Source organism: Delphinapterus leucas, chromosome 6 (assembly GCF_059928025.1).
Source record: "Delphinapterus leucas isolate spDelLeu-1000000601 "Yukka" chromosome 6, BTC_Dleu_Yukka2, whole genome shotgun sequence".
Lineage (NCBI taxonomy): Eukaryota > Metazoa > Chordata > Mammalia > Artiodactyla > Monodontidae > Delphinapterus > Delphinapterus leucas.
The window spans coordinates 41,938,342-41,961,720 of NC_143134.1; the positions used below are offsets into that span (position 1 = coordinate 41,938,342).

A 23,379-nucleotide genomic window follows, 5' to 3' on the forward strand; every position below is an offset into this window, starting at 1 on the left:
CATTGTATGAGTTTTATAATTACAGCATCGGGAGATGAAATTCTTGGACCACGTTAGCGTCCTTGCAGAAGTGTCATCCTTGTCACTTCCCCCAACTTTCACTGACTTTCTCAGTAAGAAGAAAATGAAATCTACTTTCTGCATTTTTCATAAAAGCTGTGAATTACATCACTCATATTCTCTGCAAAAGAAACTCTTTTCAGAACAGAGTGCCAAACAAAGCTATGTTCCTGTGGAATTAGTAGGCATTCTCCTCCTTAATAATGAGCTTCTCTTTTCACTGCCAGGAAGTTGAGGACAAATGGTGTGCTCAATTACAGCAACTATGTCAACCGTTAGAGTTAGTTGGAGTTCTTGTCTCTTTTTTTTTTCTCACTCCTCCCTCTCATTTTTACCTTATTAATCTTATTGTGTAAAATAATTATCAGCAGTTATTCAAATACTAATGATAAATTGATTAACTGCGACATTTCTATACTCGTCCAATACAAATTATATGGCCATTACGATCAATATACTGGTATGATAGCATCATCTTACAGTTGTTTTCAAGAAATGAATTGGAAAACCATATTATCCACGATTTTTGTGTGTTTCAAAGTGAGTGTTTATAAAAAGTGAAATCTTGCAACTCCAATCAAACACAAAATTATCTTTTTTCCAAAAAAGTTTTTTCTTCTTTTCCCATTATTTCAGGTCAGTCAACGTTTCGTTGATGAAAAGCGAAGAAAAATTTCCAATGATTAGCCCAGGACTTAAGAATTCTAAGAAGCATTCAAGTCAGCACAAATCACAGCAGAACACACTTTTGAAAGCTCTTGGCCTCCAATCGGGCCAAATCATTCCATAGCAAGAGAATTTTTGGAACTAATATTTCTGCTCCAACTTCAGGATAGATCAAGCATGGCACAGGGAAAAATGAGCATCAGGCATAATGTCAAGAAAAGAGAATGATTCAAGCAGTAAAATTTTAGGATCTCTTCGAAGGTCTGTTTTGATTTTGACACAATTTCTCGGCCCACATGTATAGGCTGTGGGACTAAGGAGAGTGATAGCATGTGAGGAACAATTCCAAGTTCATCTTCACTGGTTTCCCTTCACGTGTTAACCTTTAGTCGCTTTTATAGAAGGTTAGAGATTATTTTCTTTGGAGTTAAACTACAAAGATATTGGTGGAAAGGGATCCCAGTCATAAGTGGTCATGTAAGGCCACAATAAAGGGAAGCTATTTTACAGAAAGGAAGTGTGAGTGCATCAAAAAGTCCTAAACAAATCTCTTATAAAAACTTTTAATTCAAGGGATATATCGTTGCTAGAAAAGACGTATATTTCGGAGGTACCTAGAGGAGTCAAATTCATGGAGATGGAAAGTAGAATGGTGGTTGCTAGCAGCTAGGGGGAGGGGAGTGGGGAGTTGTCATTTAATGGGTACAGAGTTTCAGTTTTGCAGATGAAAAGAGTTGTGGATTATTTGGATAGCTGTGCTGGTTGCACAATAATGTGAACGTACTTAATGACACAAACTGTACATTTTTAATGGTTAAGATGGTAAATTCTGTTATGTACATTTTACCAGAGTTTTAAGACAAAGAAAAAAGGAAGATATATATTTTGTAAAGGCCTTGCAATTAAAAAGAGAGAAAGACAATGAAAAGAGAAAACGGAGTACAAATTGATAACCTCCAGAGTGCAGGGGAGCTGTTGTAAACAACCTAATAAATGAAATGGACCAGGACTGTTGAAGAAAACAGTTGCAGAACAAAGATCATGACCTGAGTCCCAGTGGCTAAATCTGACCCATCACTGCTCCGGTCAATATCCCAATCAGCTGAGCATGCCAAGATGAAAGTAACATGCAAACCAGGGAAAAGGCACCTAAGGAGAACCAACACCCTCTTACATCTATCCTCTTTAACCCCAGCGCCTGTCCAGTGCCACACTCAAGACAGATTCTTTTGCTTTTCTGTCCTCCCCAAGACCTACAGAGTCTACTCTCCTTCAAAACATAGTTGAGGATAACCAGACAATAAAAATAAAAATGAACAGTCGAACTCTATGCGTTTTGCACTGGTACAATTATTTTACATGCATCGGCTCATTTTAACCTCACAGAAACCCCATGAGAAAGGTTCTATTATTGTCCACTTTTACAGATGGAGACACGGAGGGCTTTATAAACTAGTCCAGAGTAGCAGGAGCAGACCAGCTTCAGAGTAGGGCTCTTAAACCTCCAAGCCACCCAGCCTCATAACCTGTGTGATTCCCAGACACGAACTCCCAAAGAAAATGAAAACTTAATTTGTTGATCCACCTATGCATGGCAATGGACATATTCAGTGATTTTTCAATTTGGAAAAAAGTATATAATGAGAAAAGGAACTTTTTAGGCACAGTTTCCACAATCTAGGATCCTCCTAGGGTGCCAGTAAAAAAATTATTCAGCCATAATGAGCTGAATAATTCTTAAAATAGTACATTCAGATCTAGAGCTTTCAGGGTCAATGATAGAATCTGTACAGGGAAGAGAGAAAGGTAGAAACAGGTAGCTACTGATGTTTAACAAGCCCCATTAACTTCTGGGGATGGATCTATGCTTTGCTGGTCTGTGTCTGTGATATCACAAAGCTCGCTGTAACACAAGTCAGGGAAGGAATCCTGCACAGCTGTTCTTGGAAACATGGACCCCCATGCTTGAGAATTCCCCTGAAGAAGGTGAGGGTGCTGCAATGGAAGGAGCAGTCTGGGGAGCCTGGCCACCCCCCTGCATGCTCCTATGCAGAAGCCCTGCACTTCCTCTATTCCAGAGCATCATCATGGCTCAAAACCACCATGATGCAGAGGTCAGATCCACAAGGCAGAGGCCCAGACAGCCTTGTCCCTGGTGCCCTTAACTCTGGACAATGGACCCAGGCATGTCAGAGGCCCTCACTCTGGTATTCCTCCAGCCAAGTTCCTCCACATGAGGCAATGGGATGCCCCCCACCTGGAAATCACTCCTTCCCTTCTTGACCTAGTAGGATCTCAGAATTTCCTACCCAAAGACCCTAAGCCCATTCCCAGGGCCCACGCAGGCCTTTTCTGTGGGTATGTCCTCCTGTTATAGATATACATGCTCCTAGGCACAACTTTGCATGTGTGTGTGTGGGTGTGGGTGTGGGTGTGGGTGTGGGTGTGTTTGGGGTCGGGGGGTCCAAGGCTGCTGTCTGTAGGGCTGTTGATGGAGTTCAAATGTGTAGGACAATGATCTGACTGGAGACCCTACAACAGACCATATAGATGAGAGAAGCTGGCCTAAGTCTTATTACCCAGGACCCAGAAAACCACCTGGTGGGAGGACATATTCACAGTATATTTGTTGGTTAACTAATTGACTAGATGAATGAATGAATAGATCAATCAAGCAATCAATCCATGCACGTATAAACAGTCAATTCCTGTCCTCCATTTCAGCTATCTGAGGGAAAAGATGACTTCGTCAAGAGAATGTCTATGGCACTCTGAACTGTACATGTATAGATATAAACTACAATGAAAGGAGAGTCATGACAGAGTGGACTCTAGGGTAGGCTGGGGTAAATAAAAGGCTCAGTAGTGCCTTCAAGGCTCCAGGCAATTAAGCTCCAGAAAACACTTTTTTATTTTGGTGAGAGAGCAATTCCCTGAAAAAATAAATCAGATGGCAAAGAAGTTAAACCCCAGAGGGCCACCTAGGCTTACCATGAGAGCCAACAACTCAACCAAAAATAAGACTTTTCTCATAAGAATTAAACATTATATGCTGGTTCCATAATACCCATTCCTTTTTAAGTTTAAATTTCAAAATACACATGGAGTCTAAACTATTTTCATTTGTATGCATATTATGAACATACTGCATTGTGTAAACATAAATAAATGGATGTTATTTATCTCAAAAGAAAATTATCTTTTTGGATTACTCAACACAATCTGTTCACCTATATACTTCCCCACTCTAGTTTTAAAAGACTTCCAATATCATATGTCTATCAGTTGTTTTATCATCAGTTTCGCAAACAACTATTGACATTTCTAAGACGCCTGATAATGTCAATTATTATAAATATAAAGGAAGTCCCATGAAACATTATAGGATCAGTCCAGTGCAGCTTGATTGTAAAGGTGCAACAGTATATGCATCAGATGCTTCATTAAATTGGACTTGACACATTGTTTATACTCCTGATGTCTGCAGTTCTTTAAGAAAAATGAACAGCCTCTACCATCCATACTACAAGAAGGATAAATCACATCTGAAATCTCACACCAGAATTGCTTTTTTTTTTACCCTGTCCTGCTCGCCTGCACTTTATTTTTTTATTTTTTTTTAACATCTTTATCGGAGTATTATTGCTTTACAATGATGTGTTAGTTTCTGCTGTATAACAAAATGAATCAGCTATACATAAACGTATATCCCCATATCTCCTCCCTCCAGAATCGCTTTTTAAGTGAAGCACCATAAATGCAGTCACAGGGAAAACTGGAATTGATCCACTGGGATATGCATTATTAGCTATCACACAACAGAAAAGGCACAAATCTTCCCCATTAGACCCATTTGTTTGTTGGAGATCGGATGTTCCTGGAATGATTCTTCTTCCCTGGATTTACCTTGTTTTTGAGCTGGCCTGTTCTGCATCTCTCTTCGTCTGCTTACATTCACCCTCCATCTCTTCCCTGTCTCTCCTTCCTGTTGGATACATAATCAGCCTGCCTCATCAAAGCTTTGCCTTTCTTCCTTTCCAGCTATACTGTCTCTACGATGAATTGATTTCTTATTGTGCATGAACCAACATAGTGCTACTTAATTCCATAAAGGTTATTTATGTAAACAAACATCTTAACCTGATGACTTTATAAAAGTCATGTCTAGAAATTTACACTTTGACAGCCCAAAGAACAACCTATAAATACTCTAATTTGGAATTCTAAATGATAGATTTGTAGGGGAGGGGAATACACATGCATATATCCTTGTGTCTGTGTATAACATGGAGATCTAGAACACTGTGCTGGGGAACAGCAATAAACAAGATCCACATGGTCCCTGCCTAAATTCATGCAGTTTATATTCTAAGGGGGTGTAGAGACAGGTACTCAGGTGCGCATTTACAATACTAAGTGACCTATGGTGGGATTGGGAAACACTGGGTAGGGGGCTATAAGAACACACAGAAGAGACACATAGCCCAGAGGTGGAGAGGCAGAGGAAGTTAGCCGGAGGCAGAAGCCATGAAAATGGTGTTCCTGGCAGAGAGAACAGCCAGTGTGAAGCCTGGGAGACTAGAGCTCCATAGGGGAATTTAAAACTCAAGGAGGCTGCATCATCGTATTAAAGAGGGAGAGGCAAAAATTAGGCTAGAGAAATGGGTTTGAATTTGAGGATGCAAGGCTTTTAAGACTTGTTAAGAAATTGTGAGTTTTTAATATATAAATATAATGTTACCCTAATTTAGAACATCAATATCATGCGGGGGGAGCTAGGCAAGCAGTTCCTAAAATTCATATGGAAAAAATTATCATGCAAGAATACTCTTGAAAATTCTGAAGGTAATTGATGAGTAAGACTAATACTTCAGGTAGAAAAATTTATATATATGTATACAAAACTTTAGGAGATAAAAAGTTTAGTGCTAGCATGTAAACAGACAAACTGATTAACAGAAGAGGACAGATGTCAAAATAGGCCAAAATACAAAGATGATCTTCATACTTAATCAAATTGTTATTTTAAATTAGTGAGGGAAAGTTCGAATTATATAATCAATGGTGTCAAGAGACCTGATGGGCTGATTAGCTCTTGAAAAAATATAAAACAATTTTTTTTGCTACTTCACTTCTTATATTTTAAAACTCCAGATAGAGCAAAGCTTTAAATACAGAAGCATGAAACAGTAAAGGTAACAGAAGAAAATATAGGAGACTTATTTTAATCTCTTATAGAAGGGAAGACTCTTTTTAGCTACATTTACAATACAGAAGCCATAAGGAAAAAATAAATTTTACTACAAAAACATTTAATTCTGCGTTACCAAAAAAAGAACTATAATCAACATCAGAAGACAAGCAAAACATTAAACAAAGCATAAATTTTTCTTATTGTTAAATAGATTTTAGGAATCAATTTTTTGAAAAGGTCACCAAACCAATAGAAAAAGCAAATGGGGGCTTCCCTGGTGGCGCAGTGGTTGAGAGTCCCCCTGCCGATGCAGGGGACACGGGTTTGTGCCCCGGTCCAGGAAGATCCCACATGCCGCGGAGCGGCTGGGCCCGTGAGCCATGGCCGCTGAGCCTGTGCGTCCGGAGCCTGTGCTCCGCAATGGGAGGGGCCACAGCAGTGTGGGGCCCGCGTAACGCCAAAAAAAAAAAGAAAAAAGAAAATGGTTAAGGGATACATAGTTCACAGGAAAAGAAATACAAATGGCTCACATGTATATAAAAAGATTTTTAACCTAGATCATAATTACAGAACTGTGAAATAAAACAATGATGAGATGCTATTTCCCAAGAATATGATTGACAAAGGTCAAGAGGTTTGATAACAAACAGCATTGGCTTGGCTGTAGAAAAAGAGGTGCTTCCAGTTTGGGTGGGAGAATAAAATGGTGTGATCTTTTTGCCGGACAACTTGGCAATATCTATCAAATCACAAATGTCTTGCAAATGTCCCTGCAATTCAAATTCTAGGAAAATCATGCACGTGTGCAAGAACTTGAGCACAAGGTTGTTCAACTGGAGGTGAGTTAAATGAAACCTATTCATTCAATGGGTAATGTGTGGCTGTGAAAAAAAAAAAAGGTTTGAGTACATATGCGGATACAGAAACATTTTTAAGATATGCTGTTAAGTAAAAAAAACACCAAGATGTAGAACACTATAGCATGCCCCTCATTTGCATAAAAATTGTGTGTATATATATATATATATATATATACACATACTCACATACTTATGTTATGAGTAGACTATTTCTAGAAGCAGACACACAAACTAAAATCAAAGTTTCTACTGGAGAGAGAGGCTGAGGGATTAGCAGGTTGGAGACTAACTTCTCATGATACACTTCTTTATACTGATCATATGTTTTATCACATTCAAATATTACTTTTTAAAAAAAAACTAATTACTAATAAAATTCCATACAATAAAGTTAATGCATTTCACAGAAAAAATGTGCAAAATCACTTTAAAGACTCAGAAAGGCTCCCAGGCTTGAGGAAGTCTTGGCTAAAGGCACTAACCTTTCTAAAGAAAGAATGTGTCAATCAGAATTGGTGCCTGGCAGTGAATGAAGGAGAGAGAAAGGAGTGTCGATCCAGGGGACACAGGTCTGGGCCAAAGTACTTCAAGTTCTGCATTCCCTTTTGTGAAGGCTCTCCCATTATGGAGATAGATGTCTCAGGCAAGCTTAGCTTAATGCCATTTAACATTTTAAATGCAGAATTATGTGCCCTTGCTCTAATTCCAAGATCACCAAGCAAGCTTCCAGTTATAATTTGTTCTCCATTATAGATCTGCTAGTGTAGAAAGCAACTGTTACGTTGATCTGTTTATTCGGGTCTATGTGATAGTTACATGCTTTGCTATATAGCGATATACTGACAATCTGGTTTGATTTGGTTTTGTTTTAACCTGAAAAAAAAAATACCTTTGGACTTTATTTTAAGAGACATGGGGAGCCATGGGGCAATTAGAAGCAGTGACATAAGATAGCATTTTGGAAAGACCACTCTAGCGCAGTGTGGTATATGGGTAGAGAGGGGGCAAGACTGGAGACCAGGATGCCATGTAGGAAGCCATTGCAGCATTGTAGGCAAAAATGACAGTGGAATGAATTAACTTTTTGGTTATGTAAGTACTTGTTTGATGTTCATTTCCCCTCCCAGACTGCAAGCTTGGTAAGGAGAAGAAATCAGGTCAGTCTTTCTTTCGACCAGATCCCAAGTACTTAGCATGACACAGAGCAGATCCCAGTTAATATCTGTTGGAAGGAAGAATAAACGAGAGAATGAATGTGGGCAGTAGAGATAAAAAGAATTGGACAAATTTAAGAAATATTTAGAGAAGTGAATTGGCAAAACTTGATAATTGAGTGAATACAGGGGTTAAAGAGAGGAAGAAGCCAAGGTTCTGGACATGCAAAACCTTTTGACCAAGTGGGCAGTGGTGCCATCCATTAACATAGGGAACACTGGAGATCGTTTGGGGTGACCATGATGATTTAATTTGGAAATGTCGAGCGTGATGCACTATGACATATCCAGGAGCGATGTTCAGTAGGCAGACGACCCAAAGGTCATCCCTGATAGTTGATGGGGATGATTATTAGGACATAAACAGTATGCAGAAGGCAATGGAAGTCATAGGTGAGGATGACATATCCCAGGAAAAGAAGCAGCCCTAGGAACGAAGCCAAAGAGGCATTAACTTTTAGGAGAGAAGCAGAGAAAAGGAAGCCCTTAAGTAAGAAGACTCTCCCTAGCCAGAGGGATAGGAAGAAAACAAGGAAAGTTCATTGACACCAAGGCCAAAGAAAAAGGATGCTTCAGGGAGAGTGAGAAATGAGGCCAAGTTCTGCTAAGAAGCAAATAAGAGAAGGACAAAGATATACGCCTTGGATTTAGTCCTGTGAAGGTCTTTGGGGAAGGCAGAGCAAGTTTGATGAAGCAGTGGGCTGAGACTGGATTGGGAGGGGAGGAAACAGACACAACGAATACAGCCCAGTCTTCTAAGATCGGGATTGGAAGGAAGAGAGGAAAGGGCCGAGACTAAAGGGAAATGGAAGGAGAGGGGACAGAGCTAAAGGAAAACTTTTCTAAGATGTAAGGGACCTGGTCCTGCTTAAATTCTGATGTTGACAAGAGAAAGAGACTGAAAATACAGATGAGAGAAGGATAGTCATCAACAGAGAAAAGTCTAAGGGGATGGGATCTGTAATAGAGGTGGAGTGATTAGTTTCAGCCAAAGGCGCTCCAGCCCTTCCCGTCTACTGGAAGAAAAAGGTTCATTTCAGATACAGGCAGTTTGTTCAAATGGAATATAAGTGGATGAGGCCACAAGAACATCACAAATATTGACAGAGAAAGAATAACCAAACTCACCTGGGTTACTGCCATCATAGGAAGTAGAAATGGGGATTGCTCACATCCAGTCTACATGTCTAGGGCTCCCACTATTAACAGTGTAAAGTATGCACATTTGAAAGGGAGCACCCTTTGTGATTGGCCCCACGTCTGGCTGAAGCTGAAACAATCACCATATAAATGTGGGTTTTAGCCTCATGTGCACTGACTGTCCTTATCACATTATATTAAAATTAGATCTGTCTCTCCCACTAGATATAAACTACTCAGGGGCTTCTTGCTTCCATAAAGTACTTTATTTGTCTGTAGCATCACTAATGTCCTCAATAAACACTAGTTGAACTGAACTAATGTTTGCATGAAGCTTGAATTAGATGGCAGGCAGCCCAAATGACAATCGGGAAACATATTCCAGCCAGAAGGAAAGGAAAAGTTGATGGGGGCAGGAAGATGAGATTTCATTTCAGTGCACATTCCTGCTTTGGGGGGTCATAGAAGATGGAGACTGGCAAAGAGGCAAGCCAGTAAGAGATCCCTCCAGAGCACCACCCACAGGAATGGACCAAGAGTGGGCTGAAAAGGTCAGGACACACCAGAGTGGCGGGTGTTCCGATCACATGTGAACATATGGATTAGCTGATGCAATTACCTAAAAGTGCAGGTAGAGAGTAGACGTTAAGAAAACTATCAAGAAAATGTTTGTTTCAATGAGTGGGAAACCTTAGGAGCACTGCCATCCAGGTTGGCAGGGAGCAGGTACCCTGCAAAGCCATCTGACCTGAGCTACAGAGGTGGACTTGGAGAAACTCACTGAGAGGACTCTGTTGTTTAAGCCACCAGGAGGACTCGAGCAAGCTCTGGGCTGGCCCAGGGGAGGAGGCAAGGGCGAATTCCAGGACAGAAAAGGAAACACTGGTGCCCATGACTGACTGATTCAGAACCACAGAACCTTTCAGAAATTAGAGTCCATCTGAATCCCAACCTTCTGTTTCAGGATTAGGGGACTGGCTGGTGAGATTAAATGGCTCACCCAGGATCCCAGGTTCTGATGCTGTGAGAGTGTGGATATGAACCCCCACTCCCATCTCCCCATCCAGGTCCCCTTCAGTTACACCAGGTTCCTTTACGCTGCTGCCTCTCTGACTACATTAACCTTAGCAGGCCAGGTTCAGGTGGAGCCATGGTGATGACCCACAGGTCCTGTAACCCAAGATTTCTTCACAATCCACGAAAGGGGCTTTGCAGCCAAGCACCTGCCTGAGCGTGTGTGTGTATGTGTCTGTGTCTGTGTGTGCGCGTTGGGGGCAGCGGGGAGGGGGATAAGAAACATCACCAGAAACAGAGGAAGGAGACTGAAGGGTCACAGAGGGAGAAGGCCAAACCTAGACTGCAAGGACAACACGCCAGAAGCAAAATCCCCCGTGACACTCTGAGTTCAGGGTGACAGCAGAAGGGCTGTGAAGTAAAGCTGAAAGCAGACCAAAAAGGGTATGTGGTTGGTTGGTTGGTTGGGTTGTTTGGAGAGAGGTGCTTGTTTTTCTACCATGCCTTGCCAGAGAACTTAGTGGCCACCGTGTCAAGCTCTGTGGCCCACCACTCCCCGGCCCCGGGAGTGAATGGTAAGTAAGCCCAGGCTCAAGAAGGGAAGCGAGCTGTCCCCACTGCGAGCCACAGTCAGAGAATTTGGGCCCAGACCCCTCTACCACCTCACAGCAGGGAACTCCAGGGCACACGAAGCAGAAACAACTTTTATGACAAAGATTAGAGTTTAGAAGAACCCACCTTTTAAAGTGCACCGTATTTCAGAGGTCGAAAACCAAAATTTTAATGTCTTTTGGTTTAAATGACACTATTGTAGAACTGTTCAAAAATACTTCACTGAAATAAAATTTTTGTTTCTGTTGAGGACTGATCAAAGAGCACAGACACATGGGTTTCTGAGTAGCCAGGTCAGCTAACGGACTCGCTGCTCTAAAGCTCACATATTTAACCTAGAGAAGACTTCCTGTCAGGTCCTCATCGAGAGAAATGCAGAATGATTAAAACAAATTTTTAAAAAGTCTGGGTGGGGATGTAATGTACAGCATGGTGACTATAATCAACAAGACTGTATTATATATTTGAAACTTGCTAAGAGAGTAGATCTTCAAAATTCTCATCACACGAAAAAAAATGTGCTAACTGTGTGCTGATGGATGTTAACTAGATTTACTGTGGTGATCATTTTGCAAAATATGCAAATATTGAATCATTATGTTGCATGCCTAAAACTAATGTAGTGTTGTAAGTCTATTCTATCTCAATTTTTTTAAAGTCTGGATGGTTTAAGGAAGTAAATCCTAAATTGTTAGAAAAATTGTACAATTCAAGATAATTAAGTCGAAAGGACCACATCTAGTAGAGTTTTATACATATATGTATATATTCATAGACACATGGTACAAACATAAATAGAATTCTGGTGTGTGTGGGGGTGTCTGTCTGTCCAAGAAATTATTGGGATATGAAGATTACAGGAAAGGGTGGGGTACTAGATAGCAATAGGTCATTCTTTGCAGTAAAAAAGGGAACTGTAAATGATGTGTGATTATTAAAATTTTTACCCTATACTAGAAGATGCCATATTCCCAAGGACATACAAATCATTTATTTTCTAATAGTATAACAGGTTACAAAGGAGGAGATGATGGTAGAAGGGAAAAGACATGGATGAAGCCTCAGTCCACCTCCTTCCCGTTGCCATGCTGTTTAACTTGTGAACATTTGAATATCTACTCCTCCTAAAATTGCTTGTACTCTCAAGGCGAAATTTGGGCAGGTGGGGCTGAGCAGACAAAGCCCTAAGCGAGACACTGGGTAAAATTCTCTCCTGAATTATTCTCTGCTTGACCAGAGAGCCCTGGGCAAGCCAATCAACCTGACAGTCCCTCCGAGGCTGTCAGGACCTTCCCACCTACTTCAGAGCGAGGTTTTAAACCTAAATAAGCAGATGTCTGTCAAGTGCTTTCCAGGCCCCTTGGGGAGAAGCCCTGCATGAAACCAGCGGTATTGTGCATGTCTCAGAAGTGTGCTCATAACTGGAAAAGCCTTAGTGCAGGCTGCATACAGCATACAAAATGGTAGCAGAATGAATTCTGAACGTGAGTCCATACTCCTTAAGCTTGTTCACTGGCTCAGCCATCAATCTTGGGGCAGTGAGAAGTCAGGGGAAAAGAGAAGGCTGGAAATAATAGTACTCTCTGGCCACAGGGCTTCCATGGGAGCTAAGACAGACTTTGTACACAGGGCTGTGGGTTCCTCCACGTACATAACCACCCCGACTGTGGCAAGGACTCCAGGGCAGCAGCCTCCATTCTGCTCTGTCTGCTCTGCCCTCCCTCCTATCCCAACCTACCAAGATGGTCCAGCAGGTGCAAGGTCAGCGTCCCTCACTGCAGCCAACTCATGAAGGCTTTTCTCTGTAGCCTGACTTTTGTGTATGCATTACTTTACAGAAGAGGAAGACTTAAAATTAAAACAAACCAACACACTCACAGTAAAGTAAACAAAAAAAATGTATTTCTTCCCATGTAAAGATCAAGTGATTGCTTTGGGATCAGGAGCTCATGAACTTTTAAACTGCTTTGTCTCCAGTGGAGACGGGTTCACGTGGACGTAGCCAGACCAAGCTTGTCTGCACATCTCTGATGCTTCTCAGATGGTGAGCTGGAGTCAGGACCAGTCCAAGGACACAGAACAGAGGGGAGGTATCCTAAAGTGAGGACCTTGGCATTTCGGGATGCCAGGAGGAAGCTTCTAGGCCCCACGATGTCTTTAATGCACCGTGGCCTTAAAAGCGACTCTCTTCACTGCCCCTTGTTCATGCAGAGGAGGTTGGAGCAAAGCATTTCTAAGGCCCCTTTTTTCCCGTGATCCTGATTTTAAGTGACCCTGTGACCTTGGTCTCATCAGCCCAGCACTAACATGCCACGAGTCTTCTGAGCAGCTCACATTTAAAAAGACATGGATGTACTCTGAAATAACCTATATGGGAAAAGAATCTTAAAAATAAGTGGATATATGTATATGTATAACAGATTCACTTTTCTGTACACCTGAAACTAACACAACATTGTAAATCAACTATATTCTAATAAAAATAATCAAAAATAAAAATTTTTAACATCTTTACTGGAGTATAATTGCTTTATCATGTTGTGTCAGTTTCTGCTCTATAACAAACTGAATCAGCTATATGTATACATATATGCCCATATCCCCTCCCTCTTGCGTCTCCCTCCCACCCTCCCTATCCCACCCCTCTAGGTGGTCACAAAGCACCAAGCTGATCTCCCTGTGCTATGTGGCTGCTTCCCACTAGCTATCTATTTTACATTTGGTAGAATATACATATCCATGCTACTCTCTCACTTCACCCCAGCTTACAACTTCCCCTTCCCCGTGTCCTCAAGTCCATTCTCCACGTCTGCGTATTTAAAAATAAAAATTTTTTAAAAGACATGGATGGTTTGGAGAATTCAGAGCAGATACTGAAAACATGCACATAGGACATGATGACACTAAAAGTCCTCAGATTCTCTCACTGCTGGGCTCTGAGCACACAGCACCACTATTACTTGATAGCTGATGTATAACCTGCACTTTCTCCTGAACGAAAGCTTTGTGGAGCTTCAGAATCAGAGCATGGAACCCAAAGCCCTAGGTTTACATCTGACAAGCTCAGGCCCAGAGACATTAAGGAGCTGTTTCAAGATCAGGTAACTCCTGACTCAAGCTTTCTGTAACATACGGAGTTCTTTGGAAATATGTAAGCTTAGTACCTATGCGTTATTTTTCTTCCCAGCTTTAGAACAAACACATGCATTCATTCACTCCTTCATCTCTGAGATGAATATTTATGACTTCCCAGTCCTTTGGACAGCCCAGAGAGCAAAGTGAGTGGTGAGAAGGCATCCTGATTATGTGGGATCTGGACACAGGGAGGGGGAAGGGTAAGCTGGGATGAAGTGAGAGAGTGGCATGGACATATATACACTACCAAATGTAAAATAGGTAGCTAGTGGGAAGCAGCCACATAGCACAGGGAGGTCAGCTCAGTGCTTTGTGACCACCTAGAGGGGTGGGATAGGGAGAGTGGGAGGGAGATGCAAGAGGGAGGAGATATGGGGATGTACATATATGTATAGCTGATTCACTTTGTTATACAGCAGAAACTAACACACTGTTGTAAAGCAATTATACTCCAATAAAGATGTTAAAAAATAAAAATAAAGAAATCAAATATGGAGCTAAAATTATCAGACCACTGCAGAGCTCAGATCTCTGCCACCTGGGTAGTGAGATTTGTGTTTTAAAGACTTAGACCAAATAGATTATGACAATGATCAATCAACTATTAATAACGCAAGGCTCAGGTTTTTTCTATCCCTTTCTTTCTCTCACACACATCAAACGAGAAAAACATCGCCCTGTCTAAATAACCACTCCCCCAAATCACCCAATTGATTTGTAAACACTAAGAAGAACCAAAACTCGGTATTGCTCTAAGGAGCAGCAGGTTCAATGCCACATTCTACCCCACAGCTTTTGAACCTATAAGAAGGTCTCTAGAGAAGTGGTAAAGTTAGTTGGAGGGATAATGTCAGGGTATGATATTCAGTAATGGCTTGATAATGTTTCTCTTCCTAACAGGCAAGATGAGCAATGAGTTAAAACAGGAGGCACTTGCTTGGTGCCAAAGGTTAAAAAAAAAAAAAGGAAAGGAAAGAAGGAAGCAAGGGAGAAAAAAGAAAGAAAGAAAGAAAGAAAGAGAGAGAGAGAGAGAGAGAGAGAGAGAGAAAGAAAGAAAGAAAAGAAGAAAAAGAAACCTAAAACAGAAAAAGAAAAGAAATTCAATTCCCTTTCCCCAGCTAAATAAAAACTCTAGGTTTTATAGCCCTATGACCTAGAGATAGTCAAAGAAATCATACAGAATGTTCCTGAGGAGAAAGGGACCTCAACTCTCAGCTGCTCAGCCAACTTTTTGGCTTAGAAAATGTCTTTACAAGGGAATATTGAAAAAACACAAACAGAGGTTTACGGGATAGGAACAGTGAAAGATCTTAAACAGAACTAAACACAGTGCTGGAGAGCTATGACCACATCATCTCAACTTCCCATTACTTGCTTCTAATAGCATATAACCCAGGCTCTTCTCTTAACTCTAGTGCTCCGAATTCCCATAAGGAAATATCACTTTTCGGAGAAGAAAAAAAAATCAAACACATTTTCCTTTATAGTCAATGAGAGGTGATGGAAAGGGGGAGGTGGAAGAAAGTAAGGTCAGAAGGTCAGGGGATCTTTCAGTTGTTTTACCCAATGTAATAAAAACCTCCTCGATGTAGAGATAGAAGATATGAAACTAAGAAGATTTCAAATGGTTGTGCTGAGCTGAATTCTGTAAATACCTTCACCAGGAAGACAACATGCTTTCAACTCCAGCTTGCAAGTTGTATTGAATAATGAATGATGTAAATAAGACCACCTTATTTATTAATAAGTCCAGTGTGGCTTATGCAACCACACTCAAAACTTAAGTCTGTGGTTCTTAAATGCATGTAAAGCACAATTCAAGGTTCTAGAAGCCCCAATGGAGGGGCTGAGAAGTAATATCAGAGTAATAAAATCCGATGCCTTTCACTGAATCCTTATAATGGATCCAGAATTTTTTTTAGTACAATTAATTGCCATGGAAAAGCTTACTAAGGTGAGAGAGCCAAAATCAATGGGTTAATGACATAACATTACAGCTGCTTAACCAAGCCAACAATAAATTGCATACAGAGGCTCTGGCAGCAGAAACTACAAATTCTATTTATGTTGTACTAAGAGGAAAAATATTAGACTGGTCTCCAAATATTAATCCAAAATCAGCAGATGTCACCAAGGAAAATTAGAAATAAAAGGTCATTGCTGGTCTTCATAAAATATGGGCAATATAAAAATGCCCTTTCACAACCATGTGAATATACTTAACACTTCTGATACGGCAGACTTTATGTCATGTGTTTCTGACCACAATTTTTACAAATCCATGACCTATTTTATATTTCAACCATACCTCTTACCACTAGGTGAGACAGAACTTGTCCTTTGCAAAGCATTTTGCCACATTCTGAGACTTAAAGGTCTGGTTACCTAACTCCAACCACAGACTTTACTCTTGAATCCCATTTATATGTGACAATAGTATTGTTCGTAAATTTAACTTAGCACTGTTTTGGTGTAACCATCTCCAAATAACAGAAGCTGGCACATACTGGCAGTGTGATGTTAGGCAGCTGTGATGTGTATCTATAGACAGATGTAGATCTAGACAGGGGTCACGTTAGTGGGTAAAGAGTATGAGACAGACACTGTGAAGGGGAGATTTTTAATAAAATAGGTTCAAACAGTGACTGAAAACGAAATGTCAGCGTGGCTTAAAATATGCATATAGAATCAAAAAATAAAATCCTCTCCCTTAATTAGTCTATACATATATTTGTAAAATGTTCTACCACAGGCTCTCTCTGCACCTTAAAAGGCACAATGGTTGTGCTTTCCCCCCCCAAAATATAGATATTAAAAGATTTACTATTTTTAAATGATAGGGCAAACTGTTGTTTCAGCAAGTTCTAATCACGGTTTATTTAGTTACATCGGTCCTATTTTTAAAAGATAGAAACATATGATTTCAGCTAAACTCCATTAAACTAGAACTTTAAAACAGGTTATTTTAGGAATACCATTGGGTCTAATAACAAAGTTAAAAAAAAAAGTGTAATTTGGTTTCAACTGCAGCTGGTATCCACTGGCCGAGAATTTAAAAGCTGTTTAAGCAAATATTAATATGTAAGAAAGACAGCACAGATGGTGCCATATAAGGATGAGAGTGAAACAAGCCCTACCACTGATGTCACTTTGATATCAAAGCAGCAAGATTCAAAATAATTATACAAAGTGCTCTCCAAACAAAGATTTCAATACATTCTACAGATAAAGACACTGGGACACAAACTGCCCAGGCTCAAATAAAGCTGAGGGGATGAGCAGACAAAAGTACTTTTTCTCAGAGTTCACCCCTATCAGCCTGACTCATGTTTCTAACCTAATTCTCCATCATGAACACTTAGCCTACACACCTCTCCGTTCTATCAGTCTCAGTGGATTTTCAAATCAAAAGAAGAAAATGAGTAGAAATTAGGAGTTATGATTAGCCATTATTAAATGAATAACTGTGACAAATGCTTTGGTAAATGTAAAAAAAAAAAAAAAATTAAGCCTGAAAATAGGAACCTGCCATCAGATAAAAAAGCAACAACAATTGTGAGAACTAATACATGAAAGCTCTACTCAAGTCTGTTAATTTCATATATATCAGGCAGCTAAGGCGTAAAGTAATATTTTTGAAATTTAAAGAGAGTTTTATTTTTCCTCCAATTATGGCCTTAAAAAGTACTAAAATGAAATAAAAATAAGCCCTAGTTTTCCTCCTTCATTATGTATCTATCACCTAATACAGAATTTATAAACAATCACAAAAGAAAACAACATCGAACTGTACACAGACACTCCCCATGGCCTCAAAATAGTCTAAAGAGCTCTGAATTCCATATGGCTTCCTCCATCTGACTACTGACACCCCATCTCATGAAAAAGACACAGATCCTGACAGAGGGCCACGGACACTTTGACCAGCCTGGCACGCTTCCACCAGCCCAAGCCAGGGCCAGCGCAGTCGGGGCCCTACCCACCCTTCCTCTCCAGCCCTGCCTCTGCCCTCCTTGCCAAAACGATTGCCATCCGAGCATCCCAGAGCCAGCCTGACAGTTGGCTGCTCCCGGCACGTCTCAGCACTGCTGCGCCGGCACGTTTCTGCTCTGTTCTGTTGTCATTGCCTTCTGCCTGAGCCTTCTAACAGGAGCATCACCAGCAGAACAAACAACAGAGACTGGGAAGGTCTCTTACTTACATTAAAAAACAGGTTGTCTCGATCAACTACGTTGGCACAACCAGGGCGGGCGTTATCCGTGGGGGGGGGGGGGGAAATGCATGCGCACTCGCCAACCGGAAGGCCACAGCCCAAGCCCTACTTTCAGGGCTGCCTATCGTGGTGTCAAAGAGCCTCAAGAAAACCAGGAGAAACTTGGCCTTATAAGCCTCTATACGGATGAATAAAGTCTCATGTCAATGGAACATATAAAATGGCAAAGTCCCTGGGAGGTGGTGGGGGGGGCCAGGGAATCTCTAATAGAGGGGACAGGGGCACGCTGGAGAAAGGACTGGTGAATTCCTACTTGGTAATGGATTTGTCACAAGGCATCAGAATAGGAGGACAGAAATACATAATTCTGCTTCTCCATTCGACCAGGACAAGCTCAAGCATTTCCAGGGACCTAGGGGTCCCAGGCTAAAGGTAGCATTCATCAGATTATTACACACTGCTTTATCATCCAACTTCGTCCTGGGAAACTATTCAATGGGCGATTAAGATTTATAATCCAAATGGTCTCAAAATTATATCTCTGGGAAGTCAAGTCCAAATTAAATCAGACCAGGCTTTTAGGCTTCCAACGATCACATTTTCTCTTTTGAGCCAGTGCATTTCAACTCTCAGAACTTCTCCTCTTACAGATCATTTTCAAGGCCATCTCTGGATGCAATCTCTTAAGCAAAATCTGATATAGAAAATGAAAAGGGAAATTGGTGAACCCCAAACCTCAAAGAATGAAGCTAAGTGGGGGGACTCTAACTTCCTTCAACAGATTTTTCAAAAGTTAATTATTTTAACCTCCTTTCTCATAAATATGACTGGAACTTCTCCTAACACAATATACACAGAGCACCTTATGAAACAAAAATATCCAAAACTAAGTTATTGCATATGGAAAGCCTAAAGCACACCCAGCAGGGCTTTGAAATATAAAGTGCATAGGAATATAATATAGTAGACATTTGGAACATTTTAAATTGTCACACTTCTCGTGTCAGCAGCCCCAAGGCAGTGAAACAGGTAACTGACAGATGGTCCAGCCCTGCACCTCTCACCTCTGACTTCTCCCCAGACTTGAAACAACACTCATGCCCAGGACGGACCCGCCCGGCCAGCCCCGGCCCTAGAGGCCAGGAGAGGAGGAAGGAGGGAAAGCACCAGCAACTCACATTTCGGTGATGTTCTCGGGGTCTGCACTGGTAGACTCCAGCCTCGGAAATGCCACGATGCCAGGAAAAGGGTCGCTGCACCAGATCCGAGAGGCGCTGCATTTGCAGGATGTGGGACAGGCAAGAGCGGCCCTCCAGAAGCCCACGACCAGCCAGCAGAAGCCCCAGAGCTGCGCCATGGCGGGCCCATGCCACCTCGTCCAGGACGACATTCCTAGCCACCAGTGCCAGCCCGAGTCAGACTGAGTACGTGTCCCTGCGCGGCACCGGTCGGCCTCCCCTGCCGGTGCTGGGTGGCCTTTGCCCCGCTCGCCGCTGTCTCCTCTTGGTGCTCGTCTCAGGGGTGCAGAGCCGAGCGTGTCCGGGGTTGAGCGTGTCCTGGCGGACGGCACCGTTCACAGTGGCAAGGGCATCCCGGGCCTCCTCACAGGGGGCGCTACCGCCGCTCGGGGCTCCGCCGCGGCCGCCGCTGCATGGCCCGGCGAGCCGAGCACCGGCCCGCGGCGCTCCCGGGACGCTCTGGGGCCCAGGCTCCTGGCTAGACTCGCGCTGAGATCCGGGACGCACCTCGGGGCTGAGGACAAACAAACACGCGTAAGACTGAGCTGAAGACCCCATACACCACGAATTGGGGTACTCTCCCTCCGCGCTCGCGTCACCCCCACCCCGAGCCCAGCCGGGGACTGTGGATGGATGAGTGCCCAGCTCCGGCCCCAGGAATAAACTGGCTCCTCGATGGCACTGACGCCGCGGGGCCTCCGGTGTGCTCACTCTTTCCCTGAGCCTGAGGTTGAGGGAGGGGAAATAGGGCAAGGGTCCCCGCGACAGGATTCCATGACACGGACCAGGGGGAGGACCCTTTAAAGGGAGACGCGGAGACTGCCAGGGACGATGGTTCCGCGACGGGGCTCCCGAATGATGCTGCAGAATCCGCCACGGCCCCTGGGCGCAGGGGGCGCGGGCAGGTGGCGCGGCGCGTCCCACCTGGGGAGCCGCCGCGGCCGCCCCAGCGGGGGGACAGTGAGGGCCGAGACGACGGAGGGCACTGTCCGCGCTGCTCACCCGGGCTCTGGCACCTACCGCCCGCCGGCGGCGCCTGGGTCCAGGCTCCTCCTGCCGCTGGGCACGGAGCTCGGAGAGCGCGAGCGAAGGAGCGAGCGAGGCTCCTGCTCCAACCCAATTCCGGGAGCCGCCGCCGCCGCCGCCGCCGCCTCTGCTACTGCTGGTGAAGTGACGTGAGGGCTGACGCAGAGCAGGGGCAGAAACTCCAGAAAATTAGTCTGAAATCCAAAAACACACACGCTCATACACACACAAACCCATAACACCCTCCAGACAAAAGCAACAGGGAGAGGAGGGGAATCTGGGGGCGAGCAGAGAGGAGGGAAGCATCGGTGCCACTGGCCAGAAGCAGACAGCAGCAGCATGTGGGAGTTCACACACGCGCACACCCGCACACAGCCCGGCCGTATAGACGCGCGCGCCTGTGTGTGCTTGTGTGTGCGTGCATTTAGATCCAGGTACCTCTGAGATGAACCGTTGCTCCGCTCTGACGCCTCCCAGTCCCTACACACCACGGTCTCTTCTAATAACGCAGTAGAGGCCGTCTCCTTTTTTGAAATGGAAACCGGTCTCGGTTCAGCTCTGAAAAATGCGCTGATTCTTATTATAGGAATCCTCCCTCCCTTCTCCCTCCAGGCTGCATTCTCCTTTCCCATCCTGCCTAAAAGGGAGGACGAGCTATCCTAAAAATAAATAAATATTGTAAACACCAAAACGTGTCCAGCATTGGTAACCAAGGATAACCGCCCCCATTCCGGGCAATCTATTTGGGGATCGGTGTTTTTGGAGGGTCTTCCTGTTTGTGCTTTGGCAGAGGAAGGGGAGTCTCCAAACGCAACTCTAGCTCTCTAAGTGGGTCTTTTTCTTGCTGTTTTCTGGCATCACACGCCCGGGAAACAGAGACATGTGAGGGAAAGGGAGCGCGCCTGACGCGTATTGGGTTCCCTAAATGCGCGGCAGCAACCCTGGCCTGTCCGATGTGTGGCGCCGCGTCATTTTTTCTCATCCTTCAACCTGTCAGGATGAAGCCATTCCCAGATCTTAGCTTCATTCCCCGCGATGCCCACCCCCACGCGGGGCACCCAGAGCCCTTGCTCCCCTGCCGTACCTTGCGCCTTTTCGTGTGTGCGCGGGTGTGCGCGAACGCGTGCCCTGCGCCCGCGCTGCCCGGAGCACGTCATACATCCAGCTACTGAGAAGCCCGGCGCGGGCAGAGCCTCGGGATCTCACTAGGGACAAATGAGGCGATCCGGGAGGGTCGGGTGACAAACCGTAACTGCTCTGCGGGCGCAGTTAAATGATGGCTGCGGGGCATTCGCAAGCCTTGTCTGAGAATCCGTCTTCCCATTTGCGGCTCGGAGAGTCTGTTTTTCCGCAGTCATTTGAAAGGGAACTGGGAAAATGCACCGCAGTGCCTCACACTTCCGAGGGCTCTGGTGCCCCCGCGCGGGAAGAGAGCGCCCGGCACGCTTGGGAGCACCAACCCACTGCCGCGGCCGCGCCGGGCACTGCGCGGGGGGCGCGCTCTGGCTCCAGATGCGCAACCGGCGGCGCCCGACGCGTGCGCGCCCCTGCCCGACTCGAGCTCCGCTATCCAGTCCTCGCCTAGCTTCCGCCCCGGGAAAAGGCGGGCTGCCCTCCGCGCGAAAAAGGGCGACGGGATGGGATCTCATCCAAAAGATAAGAATGGTCACCAATCTGTCCGAAGATGCTTGGGGTGGGAAGGATCGAGAACCCCGAACGTCAAAGTGAATGCTCACATCTCGGCAACGCCTTAAATATTACAAGGGAACTGAGAGCATTTAGTGGGGCTTTTCGTACAGACCCTGGGCGCTGAGTGTAAGCGGGAATCCTTGCGCAGCATCCAAAAATCTCGTTGCAGGGCGGGAGGACAAGGCCAGTAGGCCTTCCTCTCTCCATCATCACTCGGCTGTGACACGCATTGGATGCTGAATGGCCAGACTGAAGTTCATTTCTAGCTCGGCCCCTGCTGGGTGAGGATGTGCCAAAGTAGGGAAGCCAAGGGCAAAAATGTCTTGGTCCAGGTCATACAATAACACTCCTCCTCCTGCCTTGCTGATGTCCTTAATGGAGCTGCCCCTGCGGAACACCTGGGGGAAGAGTGTATACAGAAATACCCACATCTCTCTCACACCTCCACTCTCATCCCATTTTTCCCAGAAATGGCCCATTTGCACCCTAGTGGCTGCAAACTGTCAGTGCAACATCCAAAGGACAGTTTTAGAGTGGTGTGCAGACCAGAAGATTCTAATTATGTTGGGATATCTTTAGAATTTGTATTATAATAGATATATAATACTATTATATTTAGATTCTAAATATGCCCCCACTGAATTTCTCTCACTTAAAATTAAAACTGGCGGCCTCACTTCTAATCACCCTTCCCTTCCTGCCCTGTTTCTTCTATAGTACTTACCATCTTTTAACAGATCATTTACTTATTATATTTACTATTTATTGTATCTCTCCCAGTAGAATGTAAACTGCATGAAAGCAAGGATCTTTATTTTTTCATTAACACATCTCAAGGATGTAGTGGGTATTAAAATATACGTGTGTGTTTAATGAAATAAACTGAGGTTGAAATTCCTCAAATAGGCCATCCACATTCTCACTTTCTTTGTTTTTCTTTTCTTTTCTTTTTTAAAAAATATTTATTTGTTTATTTGTCTGCATCGGGTCTTAGTTGGCACCTGCCAGATCTTCATTGCTGCATGCAATGAAGCAAGCTCTTCCTTGCAGCTCGCTGGGCTGCTCTCTGGTTGTGGCACGTGGGCTTAGTTGCCCCAGGACATGTGGGATCTTAGTTCCCTGACCAGGGATGGAGCCCGTGTCGGGGAGCTAAGAAGGCAGATTCTTAACCTCTGGACCACTAGGGAAGTCCCCACATTCTCACTTTCTTAACCTCTAACCCTGCAAGTCTACCTGAATGATTGTCCCTGGACACCTTCCTTCCTGTCTCCACAATCTTCCCTGTGCTGTGAAAACTCACAGCATTTCTTGAAGCCTG

General features: G+C 43.8%; 1 protein-coding gene across 2 annotated transcripts in view; it reads right to left on the minus strand.

The window, feature by feature from the left end:
* The window catches only part of NTRK2 (neurotrophic receptor tyrosine kinase 2), a 166,002-nt gene extending 146,150 nt beyond the window's left edge, over window positions 1-19,852 (minus strand). For both annotated transcript variants that reach the window (XM_030759451.2, XM_022558878.2), the window contains exon 1: window positions 19,287-19,852. In XM_030759451.2, coding sequence (XP_030615311.1) covers window positions 19,287-19,498 — 212 coding nt within the window. In that variant the 5' untranslated portion in view covers window positions 19,499-19,852. The remainder of the gene's footprint in view (window positions 1-19,286) is intronic.
* Window positions 19,853-23,379: the final 3,527 nt, after the last annotated feature.